The 13,754-nt window shown below is 38.0% G+C and overlaps 1 protein-coding gene across 3 annotated transcripts in view; it reads right to left on the bottom strand.

Annotated features, from left to right (window-relative positions):
• The window catches only part of SLC44A1 (solute carrier family 44 member 1), a 178,813-nt gene that overhangs the window by 51,507 nt on the left and 113,552 nt on the right, over positions 1-13,754 (bottom strand). For all 3 annotated transcript variants that reach the window (XM_046675582.1, XM_046675573.1, XM_046675567.1), the window contains exons 13-14: positions 13,520-13,603; positions 3,525-3,662 (exon numbers count right to left, since the gene is read on the bottom strand). In XM_046675582.1, the coding sequence (XP_046531538.1) occupies positions 3,525-3,662; positions 13,520-13,603 (222 nt within the window). The remainder of the gene's footprint in view (positions 1-3,524; positions 3,663-13,519; positions 13,604-13,754) is intronic.

Below are 13,754 nucleotides of genomic sequence, written 5' to 3'. Positions count from 1 at the left end.
CACTGGGGCTCCATAGAAATGAAATCCCTCACAGTATCTTTTGTGTTTTTTTACTCAGAGTTTTTTAAACAAAGTTTTAAATTTTGAGACAACTGCGAATTTCCATGCAGTTGTAAGAAATAACACAGAATGATTCCATGTACCTTTTACCCTGTTCCTTCCAATGGTAACATCGTGTAAAACGATAGTACAATATCACAACCAGGACAATGATATGGATACAGTCAAGATACAGAACATTTCCATCATCACAAGGATCCTTCACTTTAACCTTTTATAGCTACTCCTACATCCCGCAAACCCCATCTGTAACTGAGAGACCACAAATCTGTTCTTCATTTCCATAATGTCATTTCAAGAACGTTATATAAATGGAATCATACAGTATTTAATCTTCTGGGATTGGCATTGTTCACACAGCATAATGCCCCCCAAGTTCATCCAAATTGTTGTGTGTATCGATAGTTCATTCCCAACACTGTCTTTTATAATGTTTATTACGATCTATCTAGTTGAACTATCTGATCAGAAACTATTTCTGCACACTAGCAGCCACTTAGTAATGAAAGAAACTCTTTTCAAGAAAAGATTTAATTGTGTATTCTGTGATCAGAACTATATTTTTTAAAAAATAAAACTAAATCATTTATCTTAGTATGTTGGAAATCCAGAAGACTTTTTTCCTCTTATTTTTCTCCTTTTTGGATTTCTTGATTAAAAAAATGTTTATCTTTCAGGATATTAAAAGTCATTTTTAAAAAAATACATAATTATATCATTCAAAGTTACATCTTTCTGGAAGGCAATTTGGCAATGTCTATCAAGAACCCTGTTATGTACTCTGATTCACTAATTCCACTTCTAGGATTCTGGCCTCAGGAAATAGGTGCAGAAATGGACGAGGATTTATATACAAAGATTTGCCTGTAGCATACCTAAATTAGTAAAAACTTGAGAACAGTTTAAGTGTAAAAACAACCTTGGGGCTTGGTTAAGTAAATGATACAGCAAGTGTACAACTATGTTTAAAACATTTTTAATAAAATAGGAAATGATCATAAAATAATACTAAGTGAAAAGAGGGACACAAAACTGCCTTTTCTACTGGATTTTAAATTCTCTTTATTGACTAGTAGATAACCAGCACCCAGAAGTGCCCCTAGCACATGACTTGTAGGCACTCTATAAATATTTGTTGAATGGATAAAAGGTTAGGTTAAACCTAAAGAAAAAATTTTGATGGACAGGTCACTAGGCTGCTGAAAAACTCAAAGTCAATTTCAAAACCTTGTATTTTATCATCTATATATTTTTCCATCATAAAAGGAAAGCATATTTAATATAGAGAACTTTATCTTATTATGGTAAAGGAAAAGTAGGCATTTGGCATCACTCATATTTTCAATATCTAAAGATAATCATTACTAACACTTCGAGGTATTAATTTTCATTCTTTTTTTAGGCACATTTTTAAACAGTACTGGGACAGTCTAGGAGTTTTACTCAACCTTTTCACTTATATTATATGCATTATCTTATTACAAACTCTTAAAAAACATCATTTAATAGGTGAATAACAGTCTGTTGACTATTATTTCCAACCATTTCTCTATAGCTAGGCAGTAGATTGTTTACAATTAGTCACTATTATAAATAATGTTGTATTTTTCTGTATTTAAAATTATTTCTGACAGTGGCTTACCATCATCAGAATTATTGAATCAACAGACTTTTTTAGATCCAAGGGCAAATTTAATGTCCGTTGAAGAAATTATAGTACTTAGTAATTGAAAACTTAGAAGTCAGACAGACTGAGTTTGAACTCCAGCTCTGCCACATTCTTGCTCTCTAAATTTGGGCAACCCACTCAGCTCTTTAAACTTTGGCTTCCTCCGCTATAAAATGAAGACAATGACAGCAGCTCACCCTACGGGGGAGGACCAAATACAAATTCCACACAAAGCACTTCCTCAGTACCTGGTGCCCAGCAAGTGTCTCAGGCAGAGTTCACTAAAATCACCCAAATGATCAAATGTTGCCAGTTAGCATAATTTTCTCCCTTATTCCTCCACGTGGCTTCTTACTGCCCTTTTAATTGCTCTGTGTATATATGTTTTTATTTTAAGTTGCTTCATATCTTTCTTAGCAGTAGGGATAAATTATAAAATAAACAAAAAATTTGAAGCCTTCCTGAATTAGCTGCATAGCATATAAATAATAGTTAATAATATTGTCAGATGCTGTCCTCAGGCCTCAACAGGGATTAACTCATGCAATCTTCACCAGAAAAAATTTCCTCTTATTGTAAAAATATGACAAAAACAAAGCCAACAGTCATAACATACATTTCACTACAAATTTTCAAAATAACTATCCTCAGAGTTTTATAATTCTTCTTACATGACAATTGCCTAAGAACTTAAAACCACACTGTGCTATCGATGCCTCTCTAATCAATTTTTTCCTTTTCAAAAATTTTAAAAGCACAGTGGCTGGGGTAACCTAAGCGTTCAGTAGTAAGAGGATATTCAAGAATAGTATTTGATGGAACATTGACCATCATCATAATGAGTAATTATGAAGATTATCGAAGCAATATGAAAAATGCGTGTGATATAATGTGAAGTGAAAAGGGCAGAAGAAACAGGAATGTATGCTATGATTGTCATAGCACAGAAATATAAAAAACACAGGGAGGGAATATATAAAAATGATAGTTATTAGGTTATAGTGACGGGGTCTTTTCTTAACTCAATTTTTCAAATTTTCTGAATATTTTATGGTTTGAAATACAGATACAATGAAATCCAATTATAATGTTATTTATCATTTCACAGATTTTAATAGTATAGAATAGATAACCTCTTCTCAGACACTTTTAAGGACAGTTAAGTCTTATTCCCTAACAGCTCTATTTTAAAGGGGTTTATATACAGTAACAAGACCGACAGCTAATGTTCATCAAGAACTTAGAATGTATCCAACAATGTCTTAGATACCCTACATATATTAACCGGTCTAATCCTCACAGCCCTAGGGGTCGGGCACTACTATTATCTCAACTTTACAGATGAGCAAGCTGAGGCACAGAGTGGTTATGGATCCTGCCTCAGGTCACACAGCTAGTAAGTGACACAGCTGGGTTTACATCCAGGCATTCAGGCTCCAGATGCAGTATCCCTAACCACTACACAGACTGTTTCTTAATTCTTTACAGTTGAAAACATGTAAGGAGAAACATGGGCGTATTACTTAACTGCTCTGTACCTCAGTTTCCCCATCTGTAAAATGAGGCTAATAATAGAACTTCCTTTACAAATCTGTCGTGAGGATTAAATGAGCACAATATATGTAAAATACTTAGAATAGTGCCTGATGAATATTAAGGGCTTTGCAGGTACTTGCTTCATTTTATCTTACTCTTAGTTTTTTGGTAGGCTACATATTTTTGAAATTAAAGAGCAAATATATATGTATATATGCAAAAATTTACTGTACGCCTCAGATAATATACTCGGTCTTACCTTGCCTAGGAATAACATGAAATCCCCGACTGTGTTGATGGCAGCCACTCGCAAAGCATTCTCCACGAGAATGACAAAGGCATCCTTCGCTGAGGTGCAGAAGTTGGTGCTGTTGATAGCTGTGGCTGTGTATGCATTCTGGACAAAAGCAAAAACAATATTTTTACCAATAAACACAATCTTTATTAAGACATAAACCAAACCTAGTTAAAGTATAGCTTATAAAAGCATCTCACAGTCAAACCCATGGCTTTGGGGTGAGGTACAGATTAAGATTAAGCAGAAGGAAATAGGAAACATTAAAAAAAAAAATCTAGGGGCAAGCCCCGTGGCTGAGTGGTTAAGTTCACACATTTCGCTTCAGCAACCCAGGGTTTTGCTGGTTCGGATCCTGGGCGTAGACTTGGCACCACTCATCAGGCCATATTGAGGCAGTGTCCCACGTAGCACAACCAGAAGGACCCCCACCTAAAAAATATATACAACTATATACTGGGGGGATTTGGGGAGAAAAAGCAGGAAAAAAAAAAAAGAAGATTGGCAAGTTGTTAGCTCAGGTGCCAATCTTTAAGAAAAAACCAAAAATCTATTGGTGGTGAGCACGATGCAGTCTATATGGAAACTGATATAAAATAATGTACACCTGAAATTACACAATGTTATAAACCAACATGATCCCAACAACAAAACCTACAATGGTAGAGAGCTTTTTAGCTGGCTTAGTTTTGGTTCTTTAAAAACAATACCATTTATTAAAACGCACACAAATCTTTGCAACCTCCATTAACTTCTTCCCTGTTCTGGTAAATCAAACATAATTTAAGCTTTCCTAGATGTCTCGGGAGCATCTCTGTGGGTATCAGTGATGCAGGATTATCATTCCAGTGATGCTTTAAAAGTTACACAAATGGGTAAAGGCATCAGATTGCTCTGCTGTTCTACTGGAACTTACCACCTCCTCCTTGGTGCCTTCTTCTCTGCTGTCACTTCTCATGGTTCTTGTTATAGACAGCAGTTTGTTGCCCAACATTTCAAACCCCTTCCTAGGAGGAGGACCCCAAATCTCCTTTGAGAAACCAGTCCTTCTCCATTCTCATAGAGTCTGAGTGGGACTGACACTACAGCTAGCTCCGGGGCCCTGACGGACATAACCCAATCAGCATGTTCTACCACCTGGCCACATGATTGGTTCAGGGATCGGCACATAAACTAATCACAACCCATGAAAATAAAAGATGTTCCCTTCGGGCTTCTGGGGAAATAGAACTTTCTTTTCTCTTCCAGAGACGTTCCTCACAGAGCCTCTCTCTCTTTTTCCTGGACAGTGAGGTATGAGGGTATGGAACTGCCTTGGCTATTTTGTCAACACAACGGGAAGAACCTGTAGCTGCTGGAGGTCACAGCGTGAAACTGAGGGTGAGGCTAACCTCACGGAGGTCAGAACAGAGAGAAACCAGGGACGTGCACTTAGTGACAACGTTTGCATGATTACAAACTAGCCAGATTTCTGGACTTTTCAGTTATAGAAGCTAATAAATTGCTAACAATCTCTCCCCTCTCCCTCCCTCCCCCTTTCTCACTCTTTCTCTTTTTTAGGCCAGACTGAGCTGGCTTTCTGTCTTTGTAGTACTGAGTTCCAGCTGACACACTTTGATTCAATTATAGCTGCTTCTGCTGCCCCGTGTCCTCTTTGACCCACTAGTCACAGAGTGATTTTTTTCCCTTCTGTTTTACAGTACATTCTAGAATAGCATTGGCATTTTCTGGGAAATGTGAATAAGTACTATAACCTCAAATACATCTGAGTCTTAGGAAGGGAAAGCATTTGAGCTTTGTGACTAAAACTTATGGTCCTGAGGGATTTGTGGTTTAGTGCTGACCTAAAAAACTACTGGTGAGTCCAAAATGTTGAAGATGCTGGAACACTGCTCGACACAAAGGACTTACTTTACATTGTGTTATCTATTAAGTTTTAAACACTGAGCTTGGGAGAGACAGTCGTTAATTTATGAATGTTCCAACTGTATGCTTGTTAGTTACTGATGAGGAACCTTGGTATGAAGATGAGGTTTGAGTCATCAAAAATTTAATTTGCCATTATATGATTAAATTCGTTGATTAAAAATGCAGAACATTTGAGGGCCAAGGAAAGAGTACTGTACTGAGTAGGTCACTACTTGTGGCCTATTAACTTTTTTCAGTAATGGAGCAGTAGGAAATTATGGTGCCCTTTGAGAAACATAGTATGCTTTAATATATGAAATTCTGTCATGCGAATTAGGGTAATTTATTATCAGAATAGATTACTACATTATGTTTGCAGGTCTTTTTATCTCAAAAGTTAATGTATACAATATTTTAAACAACTCACACTATTAGGTTGTTCTGGAAGCATTCATTTGCTGCTTGTTCTCTTGTATTGTCATTTGCCACTGCTTCTTATCAGTTAAAGACAGCAGGCACCAAACAGTTAACCACCTAACTGCAGTGGTCCACATTTCTTCATCTTCTCCAAAGCTTCTTTTGAAATATTTTGCTAAATGCCTCAAAGACATCAACATAAACTATACTCCTGGTCTTGTGTAATAGTAAGTCTGTTGAGAAACAGTGGAGAAGAACTTCCCAAGCCTGATCTATTCTTGAAGAACCCGGACTAGTTCCCAGTTCTCACCAGTTCCCAACGTCCTCACAAAAAGACCCATTTAGCAATTTATTCTGGAGCAGAGGTAGTCAAACTACCACCCGCGGACCAAATCTGGCCTGCTGCCTACTTTTGTCAATAAAGTTGTACTGGAACACAGGCTTCTTCATTTGTTTACATATTGTTTATGGCTGTTTTCATACTACAATGGCAGAACTGAGCAACTGTGACACAGACTGTATGGCCCACAAAGCCAAAAATATTTACTATCCGGGCCTTTGCAGGAAAACTTCGCTGCCCCTGTTCTAGAGTATTGCCCAGAATTAATATCAACCTTGTGTATAGTCTATGGAATCCATCTTCTTACCCCTTTTTGAAATATAAACCACATTTGCTCATTTCTAGTCTTTTAGTATCTTTCTCCACAACTTCCAGTCTTTTAGGATCCTTCCCTATAATTCTTCAGTCCAACAATTGATAAATGTCTATAGTGATCTGAGAGACAACCTCCCCGAAGAGAAGTACCTCATTTCCCGTATTCTAAGACACGATTGAGAGACTAAGGAAACAGTTATTTAATAACAAGTTTTCAGGGGAAAACATCCTACCATATTAACTATGTATATTGACTATGAGATGCTTCCTTAAGTTAAAAAACCATTTTAATGTCTAGAATCAAGGCTATTGGATAACCCATTTACATCAACTAGGTACTGTCTTAAATCTCACCCCCTCAATGAGGACCAATAACACTCTTTCCTATGCCAGTCTACACTTTCCAGTTTGAACATGACTTTCCCTGAAAGAGACAGATGCAAGAGGACCCACACAACTCCAATCACTCTCCTGTGTTATCATCAGACCAGCTGACTCCAAGAGAGGGCCCAACACTTCCAAACTAAACTATAAAAGCTTTTTTTGTTTGTCCTCATTAATTTTCAGAAGCTTCAGTTTGAGAATTCTTATGATTCCTCCTCTGCCGCTTCTTTCTTCTCTCCCCAACCTGCCCTGCCCATCTATTTTAGAGCAGAAGCCTATTTATTTGTAGATGTGGAAGGAGGCAGCAATGATTTCTTTTCTCCATTCCTCAGTTCCAGGGTTGGATATGCTCATAGAAATTTAGGCTTCTTAGCAATATTCCTACAGATCTATGCAACTCCTTTGTATTCAACCTAACTGAAAAAAAGTAAGTGGATAATTTTATAAGCTCTTTCTCCCATTCCCAAGGCAGGAAGATGAGCTGCACGTGATACACAAAGGCCAAGATGACCTCTTAAGGAAGAAAAATGTGCTACAGATCACAGCAGGTCAGCGAATTTTTCCTCTGCTTCTATACCTCCTAGTCTAAAAGGATTCACACTAAAGTTCTCAAGAAATTGAGTCATTTATGGTTTTCCCTATTACTGTCCTCTGAACTTTCTGTAGATCACTTAGTTGAGATTTGTTGAGCCCACCTACTTCCTTCTCAGGCAGCCTTCCTGATCTTGAGCTAACCTGCCCACAGGGAGGCATTGATGATTACCATTTAGCCCGTGCTCAGCATCCGCTCTGGCAGGACACAGGCTTCAGACTATTCAACTCCCAAAAGCAAGATAAAAGATGATCACTATCCAGGAATCTTTTAAGAGGATGCCTATTATTAGCTCAGCTGCTCACTGGTAACTTCTTGTCTGATACGATATAATGAAAAAGTGGTCATGTGGAAGAAAATATGTTAGGGCAGAGGGTCACCACGCAGGTAACCCAGGCATGCACAGCTGTCACATTTTCACACCTTCTTTTCTTTCTTCACTTAAGGACCCAGAAATTCTCTTAAAGTTTAAAATCTTTACATAATAACTCAATAGGTGCAAACTAGACAGCAATGGTAGGAAAGGGGAATAGGTATGTGCAACTCTATGTGTGCATCGTTATAAATTAACTAAGGGAAAAGGCAATTAAATTATCTTTCTTATTTTGAGTAGGGGATGGAGGAACCACAAAATACAACCTATACTATACATTTCATTCAATTTGGTTCTAAATTCTTAGACGTTTTTAAGGGGTATAAGAATTAAAAATACGTTGCAAATCTTAGATTAAATAGATTATCTTTAAAACCATCACTTGTCTTAGTTTACACTATGATACATAAAAATTTGAGATGTTTGCATATTCTCTACAATAAACTATACTTTAGCTTTCTCTATGTTGCGCAAAAGCATGTACATATTTATACGAGAGGCAGTGTGATGTCATGGCAAGAGCGAGGCAGACTTAGATTTGAAACCTTCCTCCACCTCTAGGTCATGTGATCTGCCCAAAGATGCCAGTCTCAATTTTCTCATCTATACAAACAGAGGAAATGAGCCTTCCTCAGAGTTGTGGAAAGACACTGATAATTATATAAAGTGTTTAGTATAGTACCAGGTAGTAAGTGCTCAAAAAATATTCTCTACGACTCCCACCCTTACTATGCAGAGAAAAGCTTTATAATAATAAGAGCTTATCAGCTGCAGAGCAGATACCCTCCAGTATCAAACATACTATTTCCAAATAGTGTCAAAGTAAACCAAGGCCTAGCCAGCTCTGGTGGTCTAGTGGTTAAGATCTGGTGCTCTCATTGCCACGGCCTTGGTTTGTTTCCCCGTCAGGGAACCACACCGCCTGTCTGTTGGCAGCTGCCTGTTGCTATGAGCTGAAAACTATGCCACCAGGATTTCAAACACCAGCAGGGTCACCCATGGTGGACAGGTTTCAGTGGAGCTTTCAGACTAAGACGGACTAGGAAGGACATGGCCATCCACTTCTGAAAAAACTGGCCATGAAAACCCTATGAATAGCAGCAGAGCATTACACAGGGTTGCTAGGAGTCAGAATCCACTCCACGGCACCAACAAAAACAAAAAACCCCAAGGTCTGAGTAATCTAGTGACCAAAAGAAACAGATTCTAGTTGTAACAATCTCTCTACTTAAAGTGAATTCTATCTGTTAGATTAGATGTACAATCACCTTCACGTCACATTAAGATAAGCACCTGCAGAAACAAAGAGCAGTTCACAGTTCACTCTATTTACAAAATTCTAGCACCTATGAAATAAATAGTTAATGGCTTATTTTAAAAATCTAAAGCTCTTTTTTGAAGCCAGCTGTACTTTCCATGCCATTTGGTCTTGGAGCCTGGTTTTGGTTATGGAATTTCATATTGTGCTGCAAAATGACTCTGGCTTACTCTACCTCCCTATCAACACTCTTTTCTACTATTATCCTCTAAATTCTCTCGAGTAGTGACAACAAACTGGTGGCCCATGGATAACTGACATTGTGTGGCCCCAAGACCTATTTGCTCTGGCTGACCCAGAGCTGTTGTTTTTTTTTTATTAGCTGTCAACATTTTAACAGCAGGTGATAAAATGCAAACATCCAGAATTCTGGCTTCTCTTGGCAAATTGGAAGAGTTAGAAACCACCTCTAAATTCTCACACGGCAACAACGTACTAGAGCTAAGCAGTGACTGCCCTCTTCGGATAGAATGTGAGATCTCCAGTCCCAGTCTCTGCCCCTCTCTGTGGCCTTGGACCCTGCCTGCTGCACTCCTTTACAGGAGTGATGGAACAGAGGGCAGGGGTTGCGCTGTCTAACCCTACTCAAAGGCTTTCACTTCAGGTTGCATGCTGATCTTAGAAGTGACAGCAAAAGAAAGGACAGGAGAAAAAAAATGATGCAAAGGGACATTAACTCATTACTAACCATTTGCAAAGAGTACTAGACATAACAGAACTCTAAATGAGAGATTTGCATGTAAAGTGGGAGCCACTGTGCCTGGCTGGTCCATGGTAAGTGCTGGATAAATGTTAGTTGGCTTTATAATTAGCATTATTATTTCGCTATACTCCATTGAATACTCTAAACGTAATTTCAGAGAGTAAACAGGTGATCAGACAAGAAATCTTTGAAAACTAAGAATGAGAAGGATTTGTCTCATAAGATATTTGAGATATATAATGAAGCTATAATAACGAAATCTTGCAGTACTGGTATAAAAATAGACAGATGAATGGGACAGCAGAGAAAGTCCTGAGACAGACTGAAGCATGACATATAAGAATTAGTACATGATTAAATTACATTTCACAGCAGAAGAAAGAACACACTACTCACTAACTGGTCCTGGGACAACTGATTAAATGCCAGACAAACAAAAGAGTTAAGTATTTAACAAAAAGTAAACCTCTAACGGACTGTAGAATTATTGGATCTTGAGGTGAGGAAAACCTTTGTAAGCATAAAAGCCAGCTAAGAAACTAGAGAAGATAAGTTTGAAAGACCTGACAAGAGGAAAATAAACACCACTGCGCATTAAAAAATGTAAGAAACCGTGGACGATACTATAGGATAAGAGTTGCCACGCACTGAGGACTCGCTGTGTCTACGCACATGCTCAGAGCACTGCAGACACTCTCTTCATCCTCACGGTAATGGGCACCACAACACTATCATGATCCCCATTTTACAGATGAGCTCTATAGACTATCAGACTTTACTACATTGAAGTAAAATATTACAAACTTTTTCTCCAAGCTAATAATAAGTATTTTAAGGAAAGTAACTGTTATGTTAGCATGGTGAGATTATGGGTGATGTTTTGTTCTTGTCCTGGTTTTCCAAACTCTTCAGTATTTTATATTACACTTATTTTTAGAGAAAATAGTTACATCTTTAGAACTACCTTGTGGATTATCTTTGCCATAGCTCTCTTATCTGAAAGTAAAACATTGGGAGTTCTTTATAAAACAATAAAATAGGGGCGAGGGGGGAAGAGCAATAACAACACTTACTAGGTCCCTACCAAGAGTCAGGCGCTGAAAGAGCTGATTTATCTGCACTATATTTCATCCCGACCTAAAGCCTATGAGGAAAGGAATATTTCTCTCCACTTTCTGAAGAAGGAAACTGCGACTCGGAGGTGTCACTGACTTGCCAAACAGTTACACTGTTGGGATTGAAACACATCTTCAACATCTGGCTCTTTCCACTGTACATCCCCCAATTATCCATTGCACCTTCTCCAACAAGGCTGTAAAAGCGTGGGCTCAATCCTATGTGTGTGGAAAAAAGGAACTTTATTTTCAGAAAGCAATGAGCAACAGAGATGAAATGAAAGGTGTGAGCCGACTCTGTTGTCCTGGCGCCAGCTATGGCTTGATCTCCAGCAGAGCACGAAGCTCAGAACCACTGAATGTGTGACAGCACCGACAACGGTGGCCTTCAGGCACATCATACCCTATAGGCTACTGTTGTTTTTGAATTTTAGAAAAGTTCTGGAGCTCATCTATACAGTGCTGCCATGATCCCCACCACTGAAAGACTTCAAACAGATGGGTGCCCACCCAGCTCTGACACATTCCACAGGAACAAGGGTTAAAAGAATTCCACTGGCAACCGATTCTTATGCTTAACCCGTCATGGCAGGAAGTTTTCTGATGTCTTCAGCATGATGACACGAAGCACCGCTGGCCATGAGTCCCCACATCGCAGCACTTCATGTTCCCAAAGAGAACTCCTAAGTATTAGTTCAGAATCACTCTAAACCTTCGCTCACATATTTGATTTATTACTATTTGAATGCTTCCCTTGAATCTTCAAACATATGCCTACCTAGTGAAGATCCAAAATGGCAAAGACCTGTACAAGAAAGACCAACGTGCAGTTTGCATATACATCTCAGAACCATCTGTGCTAAGTCGTGGACTAATGTTTAGCTTGGGAGGAGCCGAAAACTTCGGATTTTTTCCCTGGTTACCGACCATCTTGACATCATGTGATTTGTTTTATTCCTTCAGTATAACTGCACATCTCCCTTTTGAGACTCTTTTTTCGTTTTATATCACCCTATTAGTCTTTTTTAATCCAAATATTCACTGATTAATAACTGATTCAGAAAACATTTAGAGACCACTTACAGTGGACCAGGCACTGTGACGGTTTGTGGAGAGACAAAAATAAGATAAGATCCCTGTCTTTAAGGAGCTGAAAGTCTAAAGGTGGAGATAAAGAAGTAAATAGACCATTTTCATATAGTGTTCTTAGTGTCCTCACAGTGGTATAAAAGGTCAGTGGAGAGGCTAGGGTAATGAGGGAAGGCTTCTTGGAGTTGATGCTCAGGCGGAATCATTAAGGATCAGTAGGAGTCAGTCAAGCGTTGGAAGGAAGTCTTTCCAGGTACATTAAGGAAACTGAGAGAGCAAAAGGTGCCCATGGGAAGGTGGTAGGAACTGAGAATAGAGAGCTGGGTTTAGCATATCTCTCTGAAGATAACCTATTTAGTGATGGGTACAAAATGTCATGATGATAATCTTTAGTGCATCCATCAACTTTTTGATAAGCATAACTTGGTCCCAAACCAAATTTTAAAGAACATAATTTTTCAGATTGCTATGGCTCTTACTAATTATTTTAATAATGACCTCCAAACACTTTACATCCATAGAGTATTATGATCTACAAGAATGTATTTTGCCAATGAAATGTCATACCTACTTTTTCATATTAACCATAGAACTAAAATAAAGCAAACTCCAGGCACGCGCAACACCATGGCCACAAGACTGTCATCCTTTGACTATCCCCAAGTGAATGGAAAGTGCAATGCTGCTCTTCAAACACTTAGAGGTAAATGGTCAGAAAGTCAATTTTTATCTCTGGTCTATTAGATGAGGGCATCAGTACATTAGAATTGATTTTTAGGGAATGGAGAAAAGTAGTAAAAAAAAAAAAAAAAGAAGAAGAAAAAATAGAGTGCTTCATAGGGAGTCCTACATGCTCAGATACAGAAAGACAGAGACCCAACCCAACCCCTAAGAACCGTTATCCCATAAATATCAATTTCTCCATTTGACCTTAGACATGGCACTTCCTTTGATAACATTTCCCAGGCCAGTACCATACTCTTCGGCAGTTTGGCGAAAACAAAAAAAAGGATCAGCATAGAGAGCACACTAGTTTTTAACAATAGTAGACAGCTGCAAAAAGGAGTAAGTGTCACAAGCGCTTTTCACTATAAAAGAATTAAAGAACTGTGGCTAGAGTAGACAGATTCTTAGAGAAAATCAAAGATGAATTAAGAGATAAATGTCTTTCCTGAAAGATGAACTCTAATGACATTTTATCCATATATTACAATTAATTAACAATGAACCTTGGTAAGAACATATGTTACTTTTAAAAACATGACTGAAACAGATATACACAATGTACAACACCGTAAGAAAAACGTAACATCTTTCAGTTAAGCTCAATTATTTTAACTTGGAAGAGGAAACAGTGAATGTATCTTTGAAAGTGAATGCTAGATTTATTTTTAAAACATTTTACCTGATTTAAATAATTTAGGCACTTTTCAAGACACCAAAGGCAACAAATGCAAGATTTCAGCACACATCGAGCACAAGCATTTTCCTGGAAAGGGCGAAAAATTGAAAGAATTAAAAACCAAAGAATCAAACCATCATATAGAATATTCCAAATGTTAGACAAATAAATTAAAATTTTAAAAATCACAACTTATGTTTCAAAGCCTCCACACCTACCCTTTTTCCTTCAAAATGTA

The sequence above is a fragment of the Equus quagga genome, chromosome 1, assembly GCF_021613505.1.
Source record: "Equus quagga isolate Etosha38 chromosome 1, UCLA_HA_Equagga_1.0, whole genome shotgun sequence".
Taxonomy (NCBI): domain Eukaryota; kingdom Metazoa; phylum Chordata; class Mammalia; order Perissodactyla; family Equidae; genus Equus; species Equus quagga.
Note: the sequence above shows the minus strand (reverse complement) of the source record. Positions and strands in the feature narration are given on the sequence as shown.